Source organism: Cherax quadricarinatus, chromosome 28 (genome assembly GCF_038502225.1).
Source record: "Cherax quadricarinatus isolate ZL_2023a chromosome 28, ASM3850222v1, whole genome shotgun sequence".
NCBI lineage: Eukaryota > Metazoa > Arthropoda > Malacostraca > Decapoda > Parastacidae > Cherax > Cherax quadricarinatus.
In genome coordinates, this window is record NC_091319.1 from 10,849,067 (window position 1) to 10,874,674 (window position 25,608).

Consider the following 25,608-nt stretch of genomic DNA (forward strand, 5'->3'; position numbering starts at 1 on the left):
TTATAGATTAAAGTTGATAAATTTAGATTTAGAAAAGATATAGGAAAGCACTGATTTGGCACTAGCGTTGCGGATGGGTGGAACAAAAAAAGTGGAGTGCTTTGGGAAGCTTCAAAAATCGGTTAGACAGAGACATTTTGTGAATAGTTGTGTGAGTACGAGCTGCCTCGCCGGTGACAGGTAAAAAGTCAGAGGGAAAACAAGATATTGGACAGATTTGATGAACTTAGGCTAGGCTGGTTTAAGTTAAGTTACATTAAATTGCGTTAGGTTACTTTAGATTGTGTTAAGTTAGGCTAGATCCATTGACAAGCAGTTCGTAACTTTTTTCTTATGATTTTTTCTTAGCCAAAACTATTTTTTTTCAGTGACTTTTTCACCTCTTACCATTTTCTTTACCTAGCTTCACCTAGCATGGGTCAGTAGTCTTCTAATGTTCAGTGTGTAAATAACATATGTACTCGGTGCAACATTCACCTTATCGAAGTGAGCCGAACTATGATTAGGTATTTTATGACTGCTTGTTTCGTATGTGGCTAATTGTTATGTATAGTCTTGTGTGTTATATTTTTTTTATTTTTACCACAAGAAGAATTACCATAACTACTGGAATACGATCTGCAGGTGGTTTTGTATGTATCACACTTCTTCAGAGCCACTGTAGATACCGTCTGTAGGTGGTCTTGTTTATGTCATACTTCTCCAGAGCTGCTGGTGATACGGTCTGCAGGTGGTCTTCTTTGTATCACACTTTTCCAGAGCTACTGAGGATGGTTTCTGTAGCTGGTAGGGTTCACGAACATGTGTTTGTGGAGGTCGAAACACTGCTGACCCCTAATTCTTGGTTAGCCTCACCGACCGGGTTTTGATATACTTAATTTAAAAGCTGTAAATAAAGGAGTCCCTATTCACCTCGTCTAGCTCGTTCCACTTTTCAATCACCTTGAGACTAAGGAAATATTTTCTAACTTTCCTGTGACTCTTCTGCTTCTTTAGCTTCCATTGGTACCCCCTTGTACCTGGTACTTTCCTCTCGAGCAGCCTGTCTCTTACCTCGTAATTTTACACGCAGTGATCATATCTCCCCATTCCTTCCTTGCTTCCAAGGACGTCAGAGTCAATTCTCAGAGTAAGTACAATTCCCCAGATGCTTCGAGAAGCCTTCATCACATTCCAGGTCATTCAGTGAAATGGGTGGGGCTTAGCCACGGATTCAAAGCATTAGAGAAAACAACAGATGCCAGATATTCATTTGAAAGATACCGGTATATTTTGAATGAATATCTGGCATCTGGTTTCTTCTAATTCTTTGAATTTCTAGTTTAAGCCTATCCAGTTCATGGAATGACTGGCATTTGATGATGGCTTATACCGAAAATCCTCGAGCTCTTGTCCCTTAACTCACCCAAACTGATTGGGTGGTCCTGTGGGCTAAGGCGTCATGTGGTTCTAGCTCTCCATGAGGCGGGCCAGTACAACTTGGATTCTAGTCCTTGGCTAGTGCAGTATTGTTATTGATTAATACCACTCCTTCGTGGTTACAATAATATATATATATATGTCGTGCCGAATATGTAAAAATGGTCAATTAGCAAGAACTCATTTAAAATTAAGTCATTCCTAAAATTTTCTCTTATACGTTTAAAGATATATTTTTTTCATTAATGTTAATGTAAAAATTTTTAATTTTGCACCAAAAGAATCATAGAAAACTTGCCTAACCTTATTACAACAAGATCAATTTATTTTAGCCTAACCCAACTAAATATATTTTAGATTTGTTTACAATAATTTAATACTAAACAAACACAGTGAAATATATTTTTTTCGTTTGGTTCAGAATGATTTTGGCGAAATTATTGCATACTCATATTTTCACTTGCCCTATTTGGCAAGATGAGCGTTGCTATTTAAGCCAAGATGGCAAGTTCTGCCTATTCGGCACGACATATATATATATATATATATATATATATATATATATATATATATGTCGTGCCGAATATGTAAAACTGGTCAATTAGCAAGGACTCATTTAAAATTAAGTCCTTTCTAAAATTTTCTCTTACACGTTTAAAGATATATTTTTTTTCATTAATGTTAATGTAAAAATTTTTAAATTTGCACCAAAAGAATCTTAGAAAACTTACCTAACCTTATTGTATCAAGAAAATTTATTTTAGTCTAACCCAACTAAACATATTTTAGATTTGTTTACAATAATTTAATACTAAACAAACACAGTGAAATATATTTTTTTTCGTCAGGTTTAGAATGATTTTGGCGAAATTATTACATACACAAATTTTCACTTGTCCTATATGGCAAGATGACCGTTGCTATTTAAGCCAAGATCGCAAGTTCTGCCTATTCGGCACGACATATATATATATATATATATATATATATATATATATATATATATATATATATATATATATTTATATTTATATATGTCGTGCCGAATAGGCAGAACTTGCCATCTTGGCTTAAATAGCAACGCTCATCTTGCCATATAGAACATGTGAAAATTTGTGTATGCAATAATTTCGCCAAAATCATTCTGAACCTAACGAAAAAATATATTTGATTGTGTTTGTTTAGTACTAAATTATTGTAAACGTATTTAAAATATATTTAGTTGGGTTAAGCTAAAATAAATTGCTCTTGTTATAATAAGGTTAGGTAAGTTTTCTAAGATTCTTTTGGTGCAAAATTAAAAATTTTTAAATTAACATTAATGAAAAAAATATATCTTTAAACGTATAAGAAAAAAATTCTGAAAGAACTTAATTTTAAGGGTTCTTGCTAATTGACCAGTTTTACATATTCGGCACGACATATATATATATATATATATATATATATATATATATATATATATATATATATATATATATAGGATAGGATAGGATTTCGTTCGGATTTTTAACCCCGGAGGGTTAGCCACCCAGGATAACCCAAGAAAGTCAGTGCGTCATCGAGGACTGTCTAACTTATTTCCATTGGGGTCCTTAATTAATCTTGTCCCCCAGGATGCGACCCACACCAGTCGACTAACACCCAGGTACCTATTTGCTGCTAGGTGAACAGGACAATAGGTGTAAGGAAACGTGTCGGAATTTCCACCCGCCGGGACTCGAACCCGGGCCCTCCGTGTGTGAAGCGGGAGCTTTAGCCACCAGACCACCGGAGAGCGAAACGTTGCCACAATAAATGTCACATTAGTTGCACTTGTGTCCTTTTACTATACATACATATATATATATGCTATATTTACTATTCATAGCGTTATACAAGGTGCTATCAAAAAGTTCCCTGACTCGTATTTTCGTACTCTTCCTGGGTGAAAAATGGCGGCATCATAGTACACTCCTTTATGAAACAATAAGATCACAATAAACAGGTGATATCACAATATGCAGAACAACCAGTGTGACAAAATAGTGAAATTTCAAGCGCTTTCGTGAGAAATCACGAAAGCTCTTGGAATTTTCTTTCACAGTGGTTGTTCTGCATACTCCTTTATGAAATAGCGTGGCGAGTTTCAGTGCGACCTGTCATTCTGTTAAGTGTAGATGGGCATTTTTTGTCGTGTTGTCAGTGCATTGCTATTTTTTGTGTAACAGTAGAATTTTTAAAAGAAAGAACAGCGTGTGTGCGTGTGTTAAACTCTGTTTTCAAGCTGGGTAAAGCGGCTAGTGAAACTCATAAAATGCTTCAGCGATCATTTGGCAATGAAGCAGTGGGTCGGACATACAGTTTTAAATGGTTTCTCGACTCAAAGCAGGACGAACGTCAACCGAGGCGGAACGCTCTGTTCGTCTATCAACGTCAAAAGCAGACGCCAGCATTGAAAAAGTGAGGAAGTCTGTTCATGAACATCGTCGTCAGAGTATCCAGTGCTGTTGGAATTTTTTATGGGTCGTGTTAAAGCATTTTGACAGAAAATTTGAACATGAGGCGTGCGGCTGAGAAAGTTCTGCCCGGCTTGTTGACTCAAGACCTGAACGATCATCGTTTTCTGACCAAAAATAACATGGCGGTCGTCCCCCACCCTCCCTACTCCCCAGATCTAGCCCTCCTTCCTCTGTGACTTCTTTCTCTTCCCAAAAATAAAAATGGCACTCAAGGGGCGGCGTTTTAAAGGCGTAGGGGAGATTCAAGCAGAATCGCAGGCCGCGCTGGACTCCATCAGGAAAGAAGAGTTCCAGAAATGTTTCGAGAAGTGGTAGAGACGCTCGAATCAGTATATAGCCTCCCCAGGAGAGTACTTCGAGAGAGACAACTTTATATAGGTGATTAGGTAAGCCTGTGTATTTTTTCACGGCATTCTAGGAACTTTTTGGTAGCACCTCCTATGTTTAATCATAACAGTATCTGGTTTTGTAAGTTGCTATGAAAACTATATCCATTATCCATTATAATGAAATGTGTCAATTTAAATATATCTATGGAGAAAGTAACAAAGGTCAGTAGATTACAAGATGTTGTTACTGCTAAACTAAGGCTAACTAGGCTGTATCTCTGGCAGTACGGTTTGTATGGAGATGTCAGTGACATAACAAAGTGAGTGGGGAGAGACAGGGCCATACACTGGAGCATTACCTCCTAGACTAGAGTGTCCGAACATCCAACCTTTTAGAGACACCTCAATGTAAACCTTACAGAATATGACAAAACACTTCGCTGTGTCTACTTTTGTGAGTTATTATATGAAGTGCATCAAGTTTTTTTAAGTTGGTATTACTATATCTCATTTATAATGTGGTATCATGATGTAGGTAAATAGTGGGAATCGTGATTGACTGACAGTAGTTTGTGTTTTTTCTTGCAGACGGAGAAAATGTGTTCGCGGACCCCGAGAGCAAACTCAGTAAATATGCGCCCAAGTCGTGGAAGACCTCACACAGCGTAAGTCATTCTGCTCTTGTTATCACCTCGTGCTGTAAGAAGACAACTGATCGTCCCGTAACTCGAGAAATGGACACGAATACATTCCTTTAGGATATCTACTGAAGACGTTTTTGTCCGTCCTTGGACCTTGACCACTCAAATACATTTTGTAGTGATCAAGGTCCATGGACTAAAGCGTTTTCAGTAAAGGTGTCCTAGATGGAATGCATACATGTCCATTTTCCTCGCCTCTTACCCCAATACGTTTGTTTCCAGACGTTCTTACCCCATCCAGTGCGTTCTGTTTGTACGTGTGTTGTAGGCGGCGAAAATGTGTAGTGTGTGTACTTGTGAAAAATCACTAGAACGTAAACTAAATAACTTTTGCACTCTATTACATAACGGTGACACACCCTTGGTGTTAGCCACAATTATTTTTTTAAACAATTCATATTTTGCAAACTAAAAGCTGTTAACTCACCCTATTTCGACTGACACACAGACTCCATAACAAGAAAAATTTTAGCAGTGATGATAATCTTAAGTGTTTTATGCTGTCTACACTGCGATATTTCCGAATATTAACAGCCTTTAAGACTTATAATGCATACTTCGAGAATATAGAGCTATTTCAGTGATCGTATCTTTTCAAATCTAAATTATTCTCGTTTACTGACTCTCTTTTCAAAGCAAGATTATTGGTTTCAAATGAGCTCACTAAAGTACCTCTTTAGATGAATGGGAGACACGGTAAGTGGTGCAAGATACTCTAGTGAGAAGCTGCAGTACAAATCACCCCTTCAAGAAGGGGTGATTTGGTAGAGGCTACTGGGCTTTTGATTCGAGGAATTAAAGCTCTCCCGTTTCTCGGATTAAACCTGTTTATCTTTTATTTCCTTGGCGTTGTATGACCCCCTACAAGTTTAACGCTTACCCATGAATATAATGATACTACGTACTAACTAAAGGGGCGCTTCGAGGAGACTATTATGGTCCCCGGCTTTGTTACACTCGCTCTTCACCTGTAAACATTTCTTACCTAACGCTCTTCCCTCAAGGGAGGTTCATTGATGCTGGTGAAGGGCTCTTGATCTAGGAAATTGGATCTGTGCTTCAGCTCCTTGAATTAAGCCTGAATACCTTCCACCATCCATCCCCTCCCCACAGGCGCTGTATAATCCCTACGGGGTTAGCGCTCCTCATAATAATAATTTCCTAACACTCACTTAGTTTCTTCATGAAGGTTTCACCACCTCCTTAGCAGACTATTAGGTAGTGATCCTCTGGCGTTGAAGTGCGGTATGAAACCTGGCTGGGGTAGGTATGAAACCTGGCTGGGGTAGGTATGACACCTGGCTGGGGTAGGTATGAAACCTGGCTGGGGTAGGTATGAAACCTGGCTGGGGTAGGTATGAAACCTGGCTGGGGTAGGTATGAAACCTGGCTGGGGTAGGTATGAAACCTGGCTGGGGTAGGTATGAAACCTGGCTGGGGTAGGTATGAAACCTGGCTGGGGTAGGTATGAAACCTGGCTGGGGTAGGTATGACACCTGGCTGGGGTAGGTATGAAACCTGGCTGGGGTAGGTATGAAACCTGGCTGGGGTAGGTATGACACCTGGCTGGGGTAGGTATGAAACCTGGCTGGGGTAGGTATGAAACCTGGCTGGGGTAGGTATGAGACCTGGCTGGGGTAGGTATGAAACCTGGCTGGGGTAGGTATGAAACCTGGCTGGGGTAGGTATGAGACCTGGCTGGGGTAGGTATGAAACCTGGCTGGGGTAGGTATGAGACCTGGCTGAGGTAGGTATGAAACCTGGCTGGGGTAGGTATGAGACCTGGCTGGGGTAGGTATGAGACCTGGCTGGGGTAGGTATGAAACCTGGCTGGGGTAGGTATGAAACCTGGCTGGGGTAGGTATGAAACCTGGCTGGGGTAGGTATGAGACCTGGCTGGGGTAGGTAGGAAACATGGCTGGGGTAGGTATGAAACCTGGCTGGGGTAGGTATGAAACCTGGCTGGGGTAGGTATGAAACCTGGCTGGGGTAGGTATGAAACCTGGCTGGGGTAGGTATGAGACCTGGCTGGGGTAGGTATGAAACCTGGCTGGGCTAGGTATGAGACCTGGCTGGGCTAGGTATGAAACCTGGCTGGGGTAGGTATGAAACCTGGCTGGGGTAGGTATGAGACCTGGCTGGGGTAGGTATGAAACCTGGCTGGGGTAGGTATGAGACCTGGCTGGGGTAGGTATGAAACCTGGCTGGGGTAGGTATGAGACCTGGCTGGGGTAGGTATGAAACCTGGCTAGGCTAGGTAGGAAACCTGGCTGGGGTAGGTATGAGACCTGGCTGGGGTAGGTAGGAAACATGGCTGGGGTAGGTATGAAACCTGGCTAGGATAGGTATAAACCCTGGCTGGGGTAGGTATGAGACCTAGCTAGGGTAGGTATAATCCCTGGCTGGGGTAGGTATGAGACCTGGCTTGGGTAGGTATAAACCCTGGCTGGGGTAGCTATGAGACCTGGCTGGGGTAAGTATGAGACCTGGCTAGGGTAGGTATAAACCCTGGCTGGGGTAGGAATGAAACCTGGCTCCTGTAGGTATAAACCCTGGCTGGGGTAAGCACGAGACCTGACGGGTAGATATAAACCCTGGCTGGAGTAGGTATGAAACCTGGCTAGGGTAGGTATAAACCCTGGCTGGGGTAGGTATGAAACCTGGCTAGGGTAGGTATAAATCCTGGCTGGGGTAGGTATAAACCCTGGCTGGGGTAGGTATAAACCCTGGCTGGGGTAGGTATAAACCCTGGCTGGGGTAGGTATAAACCCTGGCTGGGGTAGGTATAAACCCTGGCTGGGGTAGGTATAAACCCTGGCTGGGTATAAATAGGTATAAACCCTGGCTGGGGTAGGTATAAACCCTGGCTGGGGTAGGTATGAAACCTGGCTAGGGTAGGTATAAATCCTGGCTGGGGTAGGTATAAACCCTGGCTGGGGTAGGTATAAACCCTGGCTGGGGTAGGTATAAACCCTGGCTGGGGTAGGTATAAACCCTGGCTGGGGTAGGTATAAACCCTGGCTGGGGTAGGTATAAACCCTGGCTGGGATAGGTATAAACCCTGGCTGGGGTAGGTATAAACCCTGGCTGGGGTAGGTATAAACCCTGGCTGGGGTAGGTATAAACCCTGGCTGGGGTAGGTATAAACCCTGGCTGGGGTAGGTATAAACCCTGGCTGGGGTAGGTATAAACCCTGGCTGGGGTAGGTATAAACCCTGGCTGGGGTAGGCCAGCGGAAGCTTCACGAGGTAATAGGTAAACACATCATTTTCGAGTTGAAAGTTTAAAAAAATATATACATTTTATCGCACTTTTCACATGTCAATAAACGAACTGTGAAATATTATATTGTGTAGAAAAACATGAGAAACGTTCATTCAGATCTATAAATTTAGTGACTTATACTCCAAGTTGAAGTTTGTAACAGATTTCTTAATTTTGTGGAAAACTGGGATGTTTCTCGTCAACTGACAGACCTGTGTCGGGAGACATATGTACTGCTTCTTCACCACTGTTTCTCATCAACTGTGTCAGTTGATGAGAAACAGTGGTGAAGAAGCAGTACATGCCTCTCCTGACACAGGTCTGTCAGCTGATGAGAAACATTCCAGTTTTCCGGAGACACTTGTACTGCTTCTTCACCACTGTTTCTCATCAACTGTGTCAGTTGACAGACCTGTGTGAGGAGATACTTGCACTGCTTCCTGACCACTGTTTCTCATCACCTCAGTAAAGAACTTGATAAAGTCACACATACTGTTTTGAACTGCCTGACTTGGGGGGGGGGGGTCTGTATGGGACTGCATGCCGCAAGCAGCAGCAGTCTGACTGACCAGGTCGTCAATCAGAAGGCCTGCTGGTGTGAGAGCAAGCGGACTGTAGGGAGCGTTGATTCCCTGGAAGCATCGCCAAGTTGTGTGCTACACTGACTAGTGTGTCTCTCAGTGTAAATACACCCAAGAGATGCATGTATTATTGTATATACTCCGAGATATGTATGATTCTATAGACATCGAGAAGTGTATGTTTCTCAGTGTATATACATCCAAGAGATGTACAGTATGTTTTAGTGTATATACTACTTCGTATATACGCCGAGAGGTGTATGTTTCTCAGTGTATATACACCCAAAGGTGTATGTTTCTTAGTGTATATACACCGAGAGGTGTATGTTTCTCAGTGTATATACACCGAGAGGTATATGTCTGAGTCTGTATACACTGAGAGGTGAGGATATACTAATCAATGTTAGGAATTAAATTATTCTTGACTGGTGGTGTACAGGTTACAAGCAGCCTTAATGACCCTCGTGTAGTCGAGAGGCTTTAAACCTAATTAACCAATCAACTTTCCTAAGGGGTAGAGGGGATGGAGGGGTTAAAAAAAGTAAAGGGTAGATATAGGGAGAGGGAAGGGGAATGACTGGGGATGGGGTGGGACAGGAGGGGGGTAAGGAAGTGATGGGCAGGGGATAAGAGAGGAGGATAGGGAGGGGACTAGGGAAAGGGGATGGGGTGGGACAGGGATAGAAGGGGGGAAGGAGAGAGAGGAGGGGAAGGGAGGGGGGGGGGAGCAGTGAGAAAGTGCAGCGGTGCAAATTGGCGTAATAGCAGATCACCGACATTCTTTGGTAATGACCCCTTGAGGGCTTACACCGTTGTGCCCCGTTGCCCACTGTGTGCCCCCGCTGTCCACTGCGTGCCCTGCTGTCCACTGCGTGCCCCGCTTCCCACTGTGGACTTCATTGCCCACTGTGTGCCCCGCTGCCCACTGTGTGCCCCACTGCCCACTGTGTGCCCCTGCTGTCCACTATACTCCGCTCCCCACTATGTGCTCCGTTGTCCACTGCGTCCTTCGTTGTCCACTGCCCCACCGTCTACTGCATGCTTCGCTGTCCACTGTATGCTTCGCTGTCCACTGTATGCCGCGCTGTCCGCTCCGCTGTCTTCTGTGTGCTCCTCTGCATAGGAGTCAGAGAGATTGTAGATGTAAATTATACCCGTTGAAGAGCAGTGTCGCTGTGGCACAATACTGGAACAATGTGCCAACATCGTGCTGGTTCGTACGTCGGTTTATGTGCGGCCAACAGTAACAGCCTAGTTGATCAGGCCCTGAGCCACCATGAGGCCTGGCCACAGACCGGGCGGCGGGTGCGTTAACCACCGAAACCCTCACCAGGTATACTAACAGAAGACAGAAACACTTTCGGAACAAATGTAGAAGTCATGGAAGAGAAAACTGGATCACTCCCGGTACCAAGTGCCAGATCAATCAGGCTGTGATGGATGTATGGATTAGCAGGCCGCCAGCAGCAGCAACCTGGCTGACCAGGCAGTCCACGGAAGAGTCTGTCTAGCCCTGGCCCGTCGGCAGCATTAGGAAGATTCTTGACGGCTGACGGACTGATCACGTCAGAACTATTTCTACACTCTGCAGTGTTATATTCACCTGTTTTCGACCGATGAAGCCTGTTGTGCAAGGCGAAAGCTTACCGCAATAAAAGTAGTTAAGGTTTACACATGTGTCTTATTCTTCATCTTGCTGTCATTGGTTTCCATCAGTAATATGATACACAGGAACTAACTTGAGGACAGCTTGGGGGGTAAGTTCATTAATGATTATTGCGATTAGTTCTCTCCAGAGTTCGCGGAAAGACTAATCGAGTGTCAATCAATCTTTTTGAATTGAATGGCTTCTAGACTTTGCTTTGTACAGAGTCAATTCTCATTCAGATAAGAGTTTCTATAGATCCACGCAACCCATTACACTTCGATTAGTATTGTATTCAGTAAGTGCAATTTAGTAATTTACATAGTACGGTCGTCATGTCGACAGCAGACCGTCAGTAATGGTTTCCTCAGCCAAGTCGACGCATTTCAAACCTCAACAGTAACGTTGTAGACTAATAAACTACTGGATATACTGGAGATGGTTTCAGGTGGGTTAATGCAATACCCCTGAGGCCCGGTCCTAGACCAGACCTCCCATGTGCAGAACATTTGAACGCCTGGTGTGGCAGCCTTCACTAGTTCATACTTGGCGGTGTGTGTACATAGGGCAGCAAGGGAGGGGTGTAAGGCAGGGTACACACACACACACACACACACACACACTAGGGGCAGGAATACCCACGTGTCTCGGTAACCATAAACCTGCCCACCAACACTTCATTTCTTTTTATTCTCAACTCCGACTGTATGTCAGTCTTGGAGCGTGAGTGCACTCTGTTGACCCTGATGTGTATGTTCGTGTATATGTATTTGTGCATATGTGTATTTTTTGTGTGTACATGTATTTGTATATGTGTATGTGTATGTATGTATATTTGTGTATGTGTGTATTTGTGTATGTGTACATTTGTGTGTGTATTTGTGTAAGTGTGAGTTCGTATGATTGTGTTTGTGTATGTATGTAAGGTTGTGTACACATGCGTATGCTCCTCCACGTATGAGCAGTATGTGTACTTGTGTGTATGTAATGTACGTGCACATAAATAGGACAGCACTTGGTTCCTAAATCATAATCTGTATATTATTGCCTTGAAAACCCTACAATATTAATATCCATCTGGGAAACTTCAAACCCCCGAATATGAAATGGTAAATGATACCTGACAGCGCTGAGTTAGAAATAGTTCATGGAAGCACACTAGCTCAACACATATATACATGCTAGAAATCTCATGGGCTTTAATAAAAGTTAACTTTGAACCAACAGATAACAGAACCCACTAAAAATGAAAATACGCCGGATCTGGTCTTCGTGAAGAACGAGGAACTAATCGCAGACATTACATTCACTAATGCAATGTACTCAGGTCATTACATTATAAAAGGGCAAACGAGTATACATTCAGGGCTGGAAAACTCTTGAGCATTGACAAGGACATAATTAACCAAGAAGTATCAGACATACCCTGGGAAACAGTCATGAGCACTTAAATCCTCACCGGTGTCTGAAAAAACTGAGTACGGAAGCATACAAGGTCGGTATTTAATATGTACCACTGTGGAAAACCTAGGAGATCAAAATTAGGAAGAGAGCTTGGAAGACTAAACGGATAAAGAAAAAGGATTACCGAACTGCTTAAAAGCATGAATATGACACAACAAAGGAAAGACAGTCTTATCCAAGAGATTACCCAGGTAGAACAGTAACTTAATCTGTCGTACCAGACAGAAGAAGCACAAAGTGAACAAAAAGTCATCCAGGATGTTGCTAGAAATTCCAAATATTTCTACAAATATGCAAAATCCTAGTTAAGAAATGCCTGTAGAATTGGGCCATTCATCATAGTAAATTCATGCAACATCATCCCAATGAAAATCAGGGGCTCCATAAGTACGCTAAGAAACAACACAATAAGTGTCAGGGGCCCAAGATTATTCGACTTTCTCCCAGCATACATAAGGAGGATTACCAATAGACCCCTGGCTGTCTTCAAGAGGGAGCTGGACAGGCACCTAAAGAAAGTACCTGACCAGGTGGGCTGTGGCTCATACGTCGGTTTACTTGCAGCCAGCAGTAACAGCCTGGTTGATCAGGCCCTGATCCACCACGAGATCTGGTGACGGACCGAGCCGAGGGGGCGTTGACCCCCCATACCCCTTCTAGGTATACTCCAGATATGCCCCTCCAGATTTAAATCCTGGTTGCACTACTGTGTGCTGCTCAGATGGACTCATTCAGGATCGAGTCCCAGTGTTCATGAATTTGCCGAATGTCATTCATGAGAGTCGTAATATTATCGTTGTCAGCTTGCAGTGTAGCATTGTGCACTCTCATTGTCAGATTAGTTTAGTTGGTCACTGTGAGGAGCTTCATACACAAAGATATGGTAACAGAATGCATAACAATTTCGACATGTGCTTCTGAATAGACTGAAGTTCATTTTGAGCCTCTACTGGGTCAAGACGCTCTTCAAATCTTCAAACTTTGCTCGTGCTGCTTGTATTTTTTTTTCTTTTTTGTAACTACGGTTTACCTTGGGTGTTCATGTGTGTTTTGCCTCTTGTTATTACCAGAGGGCTGACATGTCTCAAAGGTCAAAACCCTTTACAGATTACACAACTTATTCATTTCAAGCCTGTGCAGTGAGACTGGAGGATTCGAGCTCACTTAAAAACTTGCTCGCTAGATTCGAGAGACTGGTTAAGCATCATCAGTACTGCTTAAGCCGTCGTAACCATTAAAGAGCAACAACCAGCAGTATGTTCACACTATTTTTGGACATACAGTGAAAGAGGAAATTATTGCTTTAAGACTTCCTACCTTTTGTGTGGACTCCTACTGAAGGAAGTGTACAGTTGTAACGAATAGTTGCAGGGTAAGTAATTACCTCAGTGCATCCTGCATGATTCCGCGCGGTCAACATCTACAAGGTTGACTCAGCTGGAGAAAATATTGATTGAATTATGCTCAAGCAGGACCACTTATATACCATTGTGTAGTATGTACTTCCCGTCCTTATTCAATTCAGCCCCACACAGGATATATACTCCGTGAGGTGTATGTTTCCAAGCATACACGCTGAGTGTGTGTGTGTGTGTGTGTGTGTGTGTGTGTGTGTGTGTGTGTGTGAATGAGAGAGAGAGAGATTAGGGATTAGCATATACTACTTGATTAGTGGTGAACAGGTGATATGAAATCTTTATAATCCCTCATGTAGTTGATAGTCTTTAAACCCCATAAACCAAACAACCAGCCAGTGGCATTTTATATACACCGAGAGGTATATATCTCTACGTATATGCACCGATAAGCGTGTACTATCTGCGTATTTACACCGAGAAGTGCGTACTGTTTGCGTATAAGTACCGAGAGATGTGTATCTACTTCAAGGAATTATAGCTTCCCTACCTTTCCTGGGATCCAGTCTTATTACCTACCATTCCCAGGCGCTGTAAAATTCATAATAATAACTGTTGTGTATGTTTATAAGATTATTGAAGGTAACCGAACTTTAAGCTGTGTTAATAAGCTGGTTCCTTTAATGGTACTAGGAAAGAGAGAGGAGGAAGAAGGATATGGAGAGAGAGAAAGAGATGGAAGGTGGAAAGGGGAATTTTTTTTTTATTATTTAGCAAAATTATAAAGATCAACAATGTGCTGCTACCCTATTAAGAGGACGAAAGAGAGGAAGGGTTGAGAAGGTGAAAAAGAAAGCTTCATTATGTGGCACAAGTTTCCAGATGAATCAAACATAAATTACACAGTTGCACTGGACATTCTAGGTGCCTTTTGATCGGGTGTGACACCGCGCCTCTTGGCAAAACAACGAGTAAGTTCAAGTATACGGACACAAGAGTAACTGAATCATTTACGGGGACGTTTCGCTCACTAAGAGTTATCGTACCAGTACAAGCGATACAAGGACACAGAGGGTATATGATGATGAGAACATGGTAGGGTAGAAGATACAGAGCAGGATCATGAAATCGTAGGAGTAGTTGTAAAAGTAGTGACGGTCGAGTCTATCACTTTAAGGGAGATTCGTGCTAATATATCAGAGATGACGAAGTTGCCTTTGTTTGTGTAACTATTTGAAATGGAGGTTAATACTGTTTTTAGTAGGTATTTTTGATGACTGGTATTTGGTTCCTTACTCACTAAGTGGGTATCGTTCCATTTCATCAAGTAGCTGGGGTATTCTAGTGTTGCATACATGCTTTGTTTAGGTTATTGCATTTGTACATGTAGATGTGTTCATTTTTTGTAGATGTGTTAGGTTTTTAACTCTTTCACTAGGTAACCTCGATACAGCCTCCGCGCGGATTAACGTAAGCTCCTGTTTTGACTGGTTCAAGGTTCTTCAGTTTGGTCTTGGTGAAATCTTTGATGGATGTACTGGTTGCACTGTGCGAGTGTTGCTGATGTTTCGGGCAACTTAGCTGATGGGGAGGAGTGATGTTGGTGCGTGGAAACTGGAGAGTCGATGATGCCAAGGGCTTGCTTCTTGCAGTTTTTGATGAAATAAAAATGCAGCAAGGTAAAGGTTTGGTCTATGTAAAAGCATACTTCTTCTAGAAACTTGAATGGTTGGTGTACTCTCAATGAAAGACCAATGATGCCTCGTCAAGCCAAAATATCTTGACTGTTTTGAAGCCAGTCAATACCTGACTAGCTTCAAAACAATAAAGTTCAAGTTCATTCTAACAAAGAGTATGCACCTCTCTCTTGGTTGGTCCGTCCTCTGTGTCATCATCGTCATGTGGACAAGGTATAGAAGCATACATGATGACTCATAGTGAACTGAGTCTGCCCATAGTTATTTTCTTCCCACTGTAACCGTCGTATAGAATAAGATAGCAACACACTGCTGATGTGTCAATTTTGCTAAAAAACTCATCATAGTTGGACTTGATATTTGAATGACGTTTTCGACAACTGAGAGACGTCGACAACCTTAGTATCATGTACGAGTCTAATGTTCTCAAGGTCTACCATTAAGCCCCCCATCAAGGGATAAGTGCCTTGAAGCTCTTGAACGGCTCGTGAGCCAGAAATAGAAACCTCTTTAACTCCCATTTCCCAGGTTCTGGAGGGCCCGAAGGATGTATAGCTTTCCCATAATAATAATACAAAAATATAATCAAGAAAGGCTTATTTAAGAACATAAGACGGACCTAAACATGGTCAAGTTTGGTCTCGAAAGTGTGGGTTCCAACTGGTAGCGGGGAAGACATCGCGGTCACTTGCATAGTTGGAAACCACACGATGGTAATTTACGGTGGAGGACGGGTTACAACACTCACTCTCACATGCCAGCTGGATGCTCCAGTCCCTGCTTCACGAAACCTAGTTCACATCCTTACTTGAAGTCTTCCTCTGATGTCCCCCAACAATGCTTTCCATCCAGGGTGATGGTGTTGGTTGAAGTAGTGGTGTGCTTTCTGGTGATGTTTGTAGTTACGTTGGTAAGGGTAGTTCTTGTAGTAATGTTCGTAGTGGTGTATGATGTTGATTGTTTCAGTTGTGGTGGTGTTCCGTACTTAAAGATGCGATTTGTAGGAAATGTTTGTTGTTCTTTAGTGGGGAGTGTTGATGGTGGTGTGGTGATGGTGGAGGTGGGGAGAAGCACCCAGGCCGCTACGACCACACCACCACAGATGGAGTCCCAGCATTCCTGAGGGTTGCATAACAGGCCCGGGCAGTCATCTCCCCATTGTGTTCGCTTCCACTTGCTCTACTCTTCTCAAACTTTTATAATAGTTTGTGTGTGTGTTTGTGCATATATGCGTGTGTGATTTTGTGCGTATGTTTTTGTGCGTGTGTGCTTGTGCGTGTGTGTTTGTGCGTGTGTTTGTGCGTGTGTTTGTGTGTGTACTCACCTAATTGTGGTTGCAGGGGTCGATACTCAGCTCCTGGCCCCGCTTCTTCACTGATCGCTACTAGGTCCTCTCCCTCTCTGCTTCCTGAGCTTTGTCATACCTCTTCTTAAAACTATGTATGGTTCCTGCCTCCACTACTTCACTTGCTAGGCTATTCCACTTCCTGACAACTCTGTGACTGAAGAAATACTTCCTAACGTCCCTGTGACTCGTCTGAGTCTTCAGCTTCCAGTTGTGACCCCTTGTCCCTGTGTCCCCTCTCTGGAACATCCTATCTCTGTCCACCTTGTCTATTCCCCGCAGTATCTTGTATGTCGTTATCATGTCTCCCCTGACCCTTCTGTCCTCCAGTGTCGTCAGTCCGATTTCCCTCAACCTTTCCTTGTACGACATTCCCCTGAGCTCTGGGACTAGCCTTGTTGCAAACCTTTGTACTTTCTCTAACTTCTTGACGTGCTTGACCAGGCGTGGGTTCCAGACTGGTGCTGCATACTCCAGTATGGGCCTAACATACACAGTGTACAGTGTCTTGAACGATTCCTTATTAAGGTATCGGAACGCTATTCTCAGGTTTGCCAGGCGCCCGTATGCTGCAGCAGTTATTTGGTTGATGTGTGCCTCCGGTAACGTGCTCGGTGTTATGGCCACCCCAAGGTCTTTCTCCCTGAGTGAGGTCTGTAGTCTTTGTCCACCTAGCCTATACTCTGTCTGCGGTCTTCTTTGCCCCTCCCCAATCTTCATGACTTTGCATTTAGCAGGGTTGAATTCGAGAAGCCAGTTTCTGGACCACATGTCCAGCCTGTCCAGGTCTCTTTGGAATCCTGCCTCATCCTCATCTGATTTAATTCTTCTCATCAGCTTCACATCATCTGCGAATAGGGACACTTCAGAGTCTATTCCTTCTGTCGTTCGCATATATCAAAAATAGCACTGGTCCTAGAACTGACCCCTTGTGGGACCCCGCTCGTCACAGGCGCCCACTGTGGTACCTCTTCACGTACCATGACTCGTTGCCTCCCTGTCAGGTATTCCCTGATCCATTGCAGTGCCCTCCCTGTTATATGCGCCTGATCCTCCAGCTTCTGGAGGATCTGGGGAACTGTGTCAAAGGCCTTCCTGCAGTCTAGGAAAATGCAATCAACCCACCCCTCTCTCTCGTGTCTTACTTCTGTTACCTTGTCATAAAACTCCAGAAGGTTTGTGACACAGGATTTGCCTTCCATGAACCCATTGTATGGGTGTGTTTGAGTGTGTGTGTGTGTGTGAAAGAGAAAGAGCGAGGGAGGAAACTTACAAATGGATGATTTAGAGACAGCAAAAACCTACATTGGAACAGGAAATAGAGCCTAAGGCCTTGTGGGATGATGTTGGCTTCGTTACGTTGTTTTATCTGCTGTCGGCGCTGAAAGACTGGCTCAGTTTGTGTCATGTTTTAGTGTGACATGTGTTATTACTAAAGACTATTATGCTGGATCACGTGGTGTACAAGTGGACAATCCTGTTGTACCACGCGGTGTTCAAGTGGTAACCCTGTAGTAGACAAGTTGTATCACGTGTTGTACAAGTGGTAGCTATATGTTAGAAAAGTATGTTGTACCACGTGTTGTACAAGTGGTAGCGCTGTATAAGACATGTACCACGTGTTGTACAAGTGGTAGCTTTGTATAAGACATGTACCACGTGTTTTTCAAGTGGTAGCTCTGTATAAGAAATATACCACGTGTTGTACAAGTGGTAGCTCTGTATAAGGCATGTACCACGTGTTTTTCAAGTGGTAGCTCTGTATAAGACATGTACCACATGTTGTACAAGTGGTAGCTCTGTATAAGACATGTACCACGTGTTTTTCAAGTGGTAGCTCTGTATAAGACGTGCACCACGTGTTGTACGAGTGGTAGCTCTGTATAAGACGTAATACTTTTTGTACAAATGGTAGCTCTGTATAAGACATGCACCACGTGTTGTACAAGTGGTAGCTCTGTATAAGACATGTACCACATGTTGTACAAGTGGTAGCTCTGTATAAGACATGTACTACGTGTTGTACAAGTGGTAGCTTTGTATAAGACATGCACCACGTGTTGTACAAGTGGTAGCTCTGTATAAGACATGTACCACGTGTTGTACAAGTGGTAGCTCTGTATAAGACATGCACCACGTGTTGTACAAGTGGTAGCTCTGTATAAGACATGTACCACATGTTGTACAGGTGGTAGCTTTGTATAAGACATGTACTACGTGTTGTACAAGTGGTAGCTTTGTATAAGACATGTACTACGTGTTGTACAAGTGGTAGCTCTGTATAAGACATGTACCACGTGTTGTACAAGTGGTAGCTCTGTATAAGACATGTACCACGTGTTGTACAAGTGGTAGCTCTGTATAAGACAGTACCACGTGTTGTACAAGTGGTAGCTCTGTATAAGACATGTACCACGTGTTGTACAAGTGGTAGCTCTGTATAAGACATGTACCACGTGTTTTTCAAGTGGTAGCTCTGTATAAGAAATATACCACGTGTTGTACAAGTGGTAGCTCTGTATAAGACATGTACCACGTGTTTTTCAAGTGGTAGCTCTGTATAAGACATGTACCACGTGTTGTACAAGTGGTAGCTCTGTATAAGACATGTACCACGTGTTTTTCAAGTGGTAGCTCTGTATAAGACGTGCACCACGTGTTGTACGAGTGGTAGCTCTGTATAAGACGTAATACTTTTTGTACAAATGGTAGCTCTGTATAAGACATGCACCACGTGTTGTACAAGTGGTAGCTCTGTATAAGACATGTACCACGTGTTGTACAAGTGGTAGCTCTGTATAAGACATGTACTACGTGTTGTACAAGTGGTAGCTTTGTATAAGACATGTACTACGTGTTGTACAAGTGGTAGCTTTGTATAAGACATGTACCACGTGTTGTACAAGTGGTAGCTCTGTATAAGACATGTACCACGTGTTGTACAAGTGGTAGCTCTGTATAAGACATGTACCACGTGTTGTACAAGTGGTAGCTCTGTATAAGACATGTACCACGTGTTGTACAAGTGGTAGCTCTGTATAAGACATGTACCACGTGTTGTACAAGTGGTAGCTTTGTATAAGACATGTACCACGTGTTGTACAAGTGGTAGCTCTGTATAAGACATGTACCACGTGTTGTACAAGTGGTAGCTCTGTATAAGACATGTACCACGTGTTGTACAAGTGGTAGCCATCTTTCGTACAATATTTATATTATTTTCAATTAAAAGAAAAGTACCAGTACAAGTTTTTATTGGAACAAGTTTTCACTCTTTGTAAAGCTTTATCAAGTCATGATGCAACTCTACACAGAGCGAAACGTCCAAATAAAAATTTCTTCTGCATCCTGTCTTTTCCTTGTTATTTATTTGTGGTATTATGAGCAATACTTGTTCCAGATTGAGTCTGCGACTCGTGACTGTGATTATAGCTTTGATTACAAGTTTTATAACAGTTTTATATATATTTTTTTAACAGTTTTGTGACGAGTCCTTAACTTAGAGCGTTACCATGCCTCAATTTCCGAACGATCTTATATTTCTCGTTCTTTAGATTGCATTAGATAGAACCACTTATAAGTATATACGTTAATTTACGCGCGAGACACGCCTGGCATTGGGGTATTACTTCCACATATGAGAGCTTGACAGTGAGCACGTTTTTCACCCTTGTTGGGTTCAGGGCTTCTTTTTTATTATAATAATAATAATTCACCCTTGTGAGAACGCTCTCTATTTTGACTCTTAAAATAAGCTTTAAATAACGTCTGCTACTATGTCTTAACTATATATCTCTTCCTATACTGTTGATGTATTACTACGTCTCCTATGCTTATTGTGAGTTCTGTGGTCTTATTACTACGTCTCCTCTGTTTATTGTGAGTTCTGTGGTCTTATTACTACGTCTCCTATGTTTATTGTGAGTTCTGTGTTCTTATTACTACGTCTCCTCTGTTTATTGTGAGTTCTGTGGTCTTATTACTACATCTCCTATGTTTATTGTGAGTTCTGTGTTCTTATTACTACGTCTCCTCTGTTTATTGTGAGTTCTGTGGTCTTATTACTACGTCTCCTCTGTTTATTGTGAGTTCTGTGGTCTTATTACTACGTCTCCTCTGTTTATTGTGAGTTCTGTGTTCTTATTACTACGTCTCCTCTGTGTATTGTGAGTTCTGTGGTCTTATTACTACGTCTCCTCTGCTCATTGTGAGTTCTGTGGTCTTATTATTACGTCTCCTCTGCTCATTGTGAGTTCTGTGGTCTTATTACTACGTCTCCTCTGTTTATTGTGATTTCTGTGGTCTTATTACTACGTCTCCTCTGTTTCTTGCGAGTTCTGCGGTCTTATTACTTCGTTTTCTCTATTGTGAATTCCGTAGACTTAATACTACGTCTCTTCTCTTTATTGTGAGTTTCGTGGCCATGTTACTACGTATCCTCCTCCCATTCTCAGGTGCTGCATGACATTCTCCAGAAATGGGAAATTTCCTGTGGCACTAACTTTCCTGTTCAAGAATTCTCTCTCTCTCTCTCTCTCTCTCTCTCTACACACACACACACACACACACACACACACACACACACACACATATATATATATATATATATATATATATATATATATATATATATATATATATATATATATATATATATATATATGTCGGGCCGAATACGTAAAACTTGTCAATTAGCAAAAACTCATTTAAAATTAAGTCCTTTCTAAAATTTTCTCTTATACGTTTAAAGATATATTTTTTTCATTAATGTAGGAATTTTAAATTTTGCTCCAAAAGAATCTTAGAAAGCTTACCTAACCTTATTATAAGAAGAAAAATTTATTTTAGCCTAACCCAACTAAATATATTTTAGATTTGTTCACAATAATTTAATACTAAACAAACACAGTGAAATATATTTTTTTCGTTAGGTTCAGAATGATTTTGGCGAAATTATTGCATACACAAATTTTCGCTTGTCCTATATGGCAAGATGAGCGTTGCTATTTAAGCCAAGATCGCAAGTTCTGCCTATTCGGCACGACATATATATATATATATATATATATATATATATATATATATATATATATATATATATATATATATATATATATATATTACGCACTCAGTGGCCACTTGATTAGGTACACCCTTCTAGTATTGGGTAGGGTTCCCCTTTGCCCCCCAGAACACCCTGAATTCTCCGTGGCATTGATTCAACAAGATGCTGGAAACATTCCTTAACAGATCCTGGTCCATGTTGACATGATAGCATCAAGCAGTTGCTGCAAATTTCCACCACTTTCCAAAGGTTTACATCAAATTATGACTCTACCATTTGCATGTCACAACAGAAATCGCGATTCGTCAGATCAGGCGACGTTTTTCCAGTATTCAGCTAATCAATTTTGGTGAGCCTGTGCCCACTGTAGCCTCAATTTCATGTTCTTAGCGGGCAGGAGTGGAATCTGGTGTGGTGTTCTGCTACTGTATTCCATCCACTTCAGGGTTCGACGTGTTGTGCGTTCAGAGATGCCTGTCTGAATACCACTGTCGTAACGCATGGATACTGCTGCCTTCCTGTTAGCTTGAAGTATTCTAGCTATTCTGCTCTGACCTCTCTTCTTAACGACGAGTTTTCACCAACAGAATTGCCATTCACTGGATGTTTTGTGTTTTTCACATCATTCTCTGTAAATTCTAGAGACTGTTGTGCAAGAAAATCTCAGGACAGAAACAGGTTGAGAAACTCAAATTACCCCATCTGGCATCATCATTCCACGGTCAGAATCACTTTTCTTCCCCATTCTTTTGTTTAACCTGAACTACGACTGAGCCTCTTAACATTGAGGTGCTGTCACGTGATTGGTTGATTAGATATTTGCATTAATGAGTAGGTGTGCCTAATAAAGTGACCACTGAGTGTGTACTCACCTATATGTACTCGCCTATATGTGGTTGCAGGGATCGAGTCATAGCTCCTATCCTCGCCTCTTCACTGGTCGATACTAATTCACTCTCCCTGTTCCATGATATTTGTCATACCTCTTCTTAAAGCTATTTATGGAACTTGCTTCCACTACTTCATTCTTCAGATTATTCCAGTTCCTGACAACTCTAAGACTAAAGAAATACTTCCTAACATCCCTATGACTCATCTGGGTTTTCAGTTTCCAATTGTGTCCCCGTGTTTCTGTATCCCATCTCTGAAACATTCGATCCTTGTCCACGTTGTCAATGCCTCTTAGTATCTTATACGTTGTTATCATGTCCCCTCTATCCCTTCTATCCTCTAGTGTCATCAGGTTGAGTTCCCTTAACCTCTCCTCATAAGACATACCCCTCAGTTCCGGGACTAATCGTGTTGAAAATTTTTGCACTTTCTCTAATTTCTTGACGTGTTTGACTAAGTGAGGGTTCCATACTGGCGCTGCATATTCCAGTATAGGCCTTACGTACACTGTGTACAATGTCGTGAATGACTCCTTACTCAGATGTCTAAATGCCAATCCCAGGTTTGTCAATCTCCCATATGCTGCAGCAGTTATTTGATTGATGTGTGCCTCATGGGACATGTTCGTTATAATGCTTACCCCAAGATCCTTTTCTTTAACTGACGTTTGCAGCTTTTGGTTTCCTAACCTGTACTCCGTCTGCGGTCTTCTGTGTCCTTCCCCAATCTTCATGACCTTACACTTACTGGGGTTAAACTCCAGGAGCCATTTGTCGGACCATACTTGTAGTTTGTCTAGACCCCCATGTAATCTTAACTGATCCTCTCCCACTTGTATTCTCCTCATCAGTTTCACATCATCAGCGAACAGTGACACTTCTGAATCTATTCCTTCCACCATGTCATTCACGTATACAAGAAATAGCACCGGGCCTAGGACTGAACCTTGTGGAACCCCACTCGACACATTCGCCCACTCCGACACTTCAGCACGTACCAACACACGTTGTTTCCTTCCTGTCAGGTATTCACTGATCCATTGCAGTACTTTCCCCTTTATTCCTGCCTGCTCCTCTAATTTTTGCACCAGTCTCTTGTGTGGTACTGTGTCAAAGGCCTTCTTGCAATCTAAAAAGATGCAATCTACCCATCCCTCTCTCTCCTGTCTTACTTCTGTTACCTTATCGTAGAACTCAAGTAAATTTGTGACACAGGATTTCCCATCTCTGAAGCCATGCTGACTGTCATGTATGATCCCAAACTTTTCAGTGTGTTCCACTACTTTTCTCCTGATAATCTTTTCCATGACTTTACATACTATACAAGTCAGTGACACTGGTCTGTAGTTTAATGCTGCCTGTCTGTCCCCTTTCTTAAAAATTGGAACTACATGTGCTGTCTTCCACGCCTCAGGCAACTGCCCTGTTTCGATAGATTTACTGAAGATTGCTGCTAATGGCACACACAGTTCCTCTGCTCCCTCTCTCAGTATCCATGGAGATATGTTATCTGGGCCCACCGCCTTTGAGGTATCGAGTTCGTCTAGCAGTTTCTTCACCTCTACCTTGGTTATGTGTATTGTGTTCAGCACCTGCTGGTGCACCCTACCTCCACAGTTTGCTGGAAGCATTCCTGACTCTATTGTGAATACTTCTCTAAATCTTTTGTTTAGTTCATCACATACTTCTTGGTCACTCTTCGTCAGCTTCCCCCCTTCTTTCCTCAGTCTGATTACCTGGTCCTTGACTGTTGTTTTTCTCCTAATGTGACTGTATAACAACTTTGGTTCAGATTTGGCTCTTGATGCTATGTCGTTCTCGTATTGCCTCTTGGCCTCTCTCCTTATCCTTGCATATTCGTTTCTGGTTCTTCTGCTCAGCTCCTTGTTTTCTTGAGTCCTTTGCCTTCTATACCTTTTCCATGCTCTTGCACACTTGGCTTTGGCCTCTTTACATCTCCAATTAAAGGATGGGCTCACTCTGGTCTTGCCATTTTTTCTGTTGCCCTTTGGTATGAACCTTTCCTCTGCCTCCCTGCACTTAGTGGTTACTATTTCCATTATTTCATTTACTGTCTTTTCATCTAGTTCTCTTTCGCACTGCACTTCATGCAGGAAACTTCTCATTCCTATGTAGTCCCCTTTTTTGAAGTTTGGTTTCTCTCTTTGTTCTCGTGCTGCTGAATTCTCCACTGTTAACTCAACAAGATATTCAAAACTCAGGACATCATGATCACTAGTGCCAAGGGGTCTTTCGTGGATAATATCCCCTATGTCTGAACTATTCAAGGTGAATATGAGATCCAGCCTTGCTGCAACATCCTCTCCTCTCTCTCTGGTTGTATCCCTAACATGTTCTCCAATACAGTCTCCAACATCTTAGCCCTCCATGTTTCTGGTCCCCCATGTGGCTCTAGGTTTTCCCAGTCAATCTCTTTATGATTGAAATCCCCCATTATAAGCAATTTTGTCCTACCCATATGAGCCCTCCTGGCCACTTCAGCTAGTGTATCCACCATTGCCCTATTGTGCACATCATACTCTTCTCTTTTTCTCTGGCTGTTAAGTGTTGGGTTATACATCACTGCTATCATCACCTTTGGACCACCAGTCTGAAGTGTTCCTACAATGAAGTCGTCTGTTTCCCTTCTTTCCATTCCTCCCATCTCCTTAAGACTCCACTGTTTTTTTTTTATGAGCAATGCTACTCCTCCCTCTCCTCTGTTCTCTCTGTCTTTCCTCATAATCTGATATCCAAGTGGAAAAATTGCATCTGTTATCATCCCTGTAAGTTTTGTCTCTGTTAGTGCTATAATGTCAGGTGATGCATCAATGATGCGTTCTTACCACTCTTCACTCTTATTTGTTATTCCATCTGCATTGGTGTACCATACCTTTGGCTTCCTTTCCATTACTGTATTTTGTGAGATGGAAGAGGAAGGTGCAGGCTGGGAGGGTGGGAGGCAGGGCACAATATTATGAGAGGCTGCTGTGAGTGTGGAATTAGTGCTTAGGGGGGTGGTTGCTATGGAGTAAGGTTCATTTCTGTTTACTGTGTTTGGTTGGTATGTGGTGACAGGGGTTGAGAGGTTTCTGTAAGCATTTGTGTTTGATGTTCCCCAAAGGGCTGAGTTTTCCTGTCTTTCGTTGCCTGTCCTGTCTCTTTCCTTCCATTGGTTCTGTCTTGCTCTCACTTTCAGTTGTTCCCTTTCCTTTCGTGTTCTGTCTCGATTGAGGAACACTTTTTGATAATCTGGAGAGTCCTTTAACAGTGGTTTCTGTTGTAGTATCCTGTTCCGTACCACATCTGTCTTGAATGTCAATCTGGTTGGTCAATTTTTTTCCCTCGAATA

The 25,608-nt window shown here is 42.4% G+C and overlaps 1 protein-coding gene across 3 annotated transcripts in view; it reads left to right on the top strand.

Annotated features, from left to right (window-relative positions):
• ex (FERM domain containing expanded) overlaps positions 1 to 25,608 on the top strand; it is a 282,704-nt gene that overhangs the window by 130,035 nt on the left and 127,061 nt on the right. For all 3 annotated transcript variants that reach the window (XM_053782871.2, XM_070089395.1, XM_070089396.1), the window contains one exon: positions 4,838 to 4,914. In XM_053782871.2, coding sequence (XP_053638846.2) covers positions 4,838 to 4,914 — 77 coding nt within the window. The remainder of the gene's footprint in view (positions 1 to 4,837; positions 4,915 to 25,608) is intronic.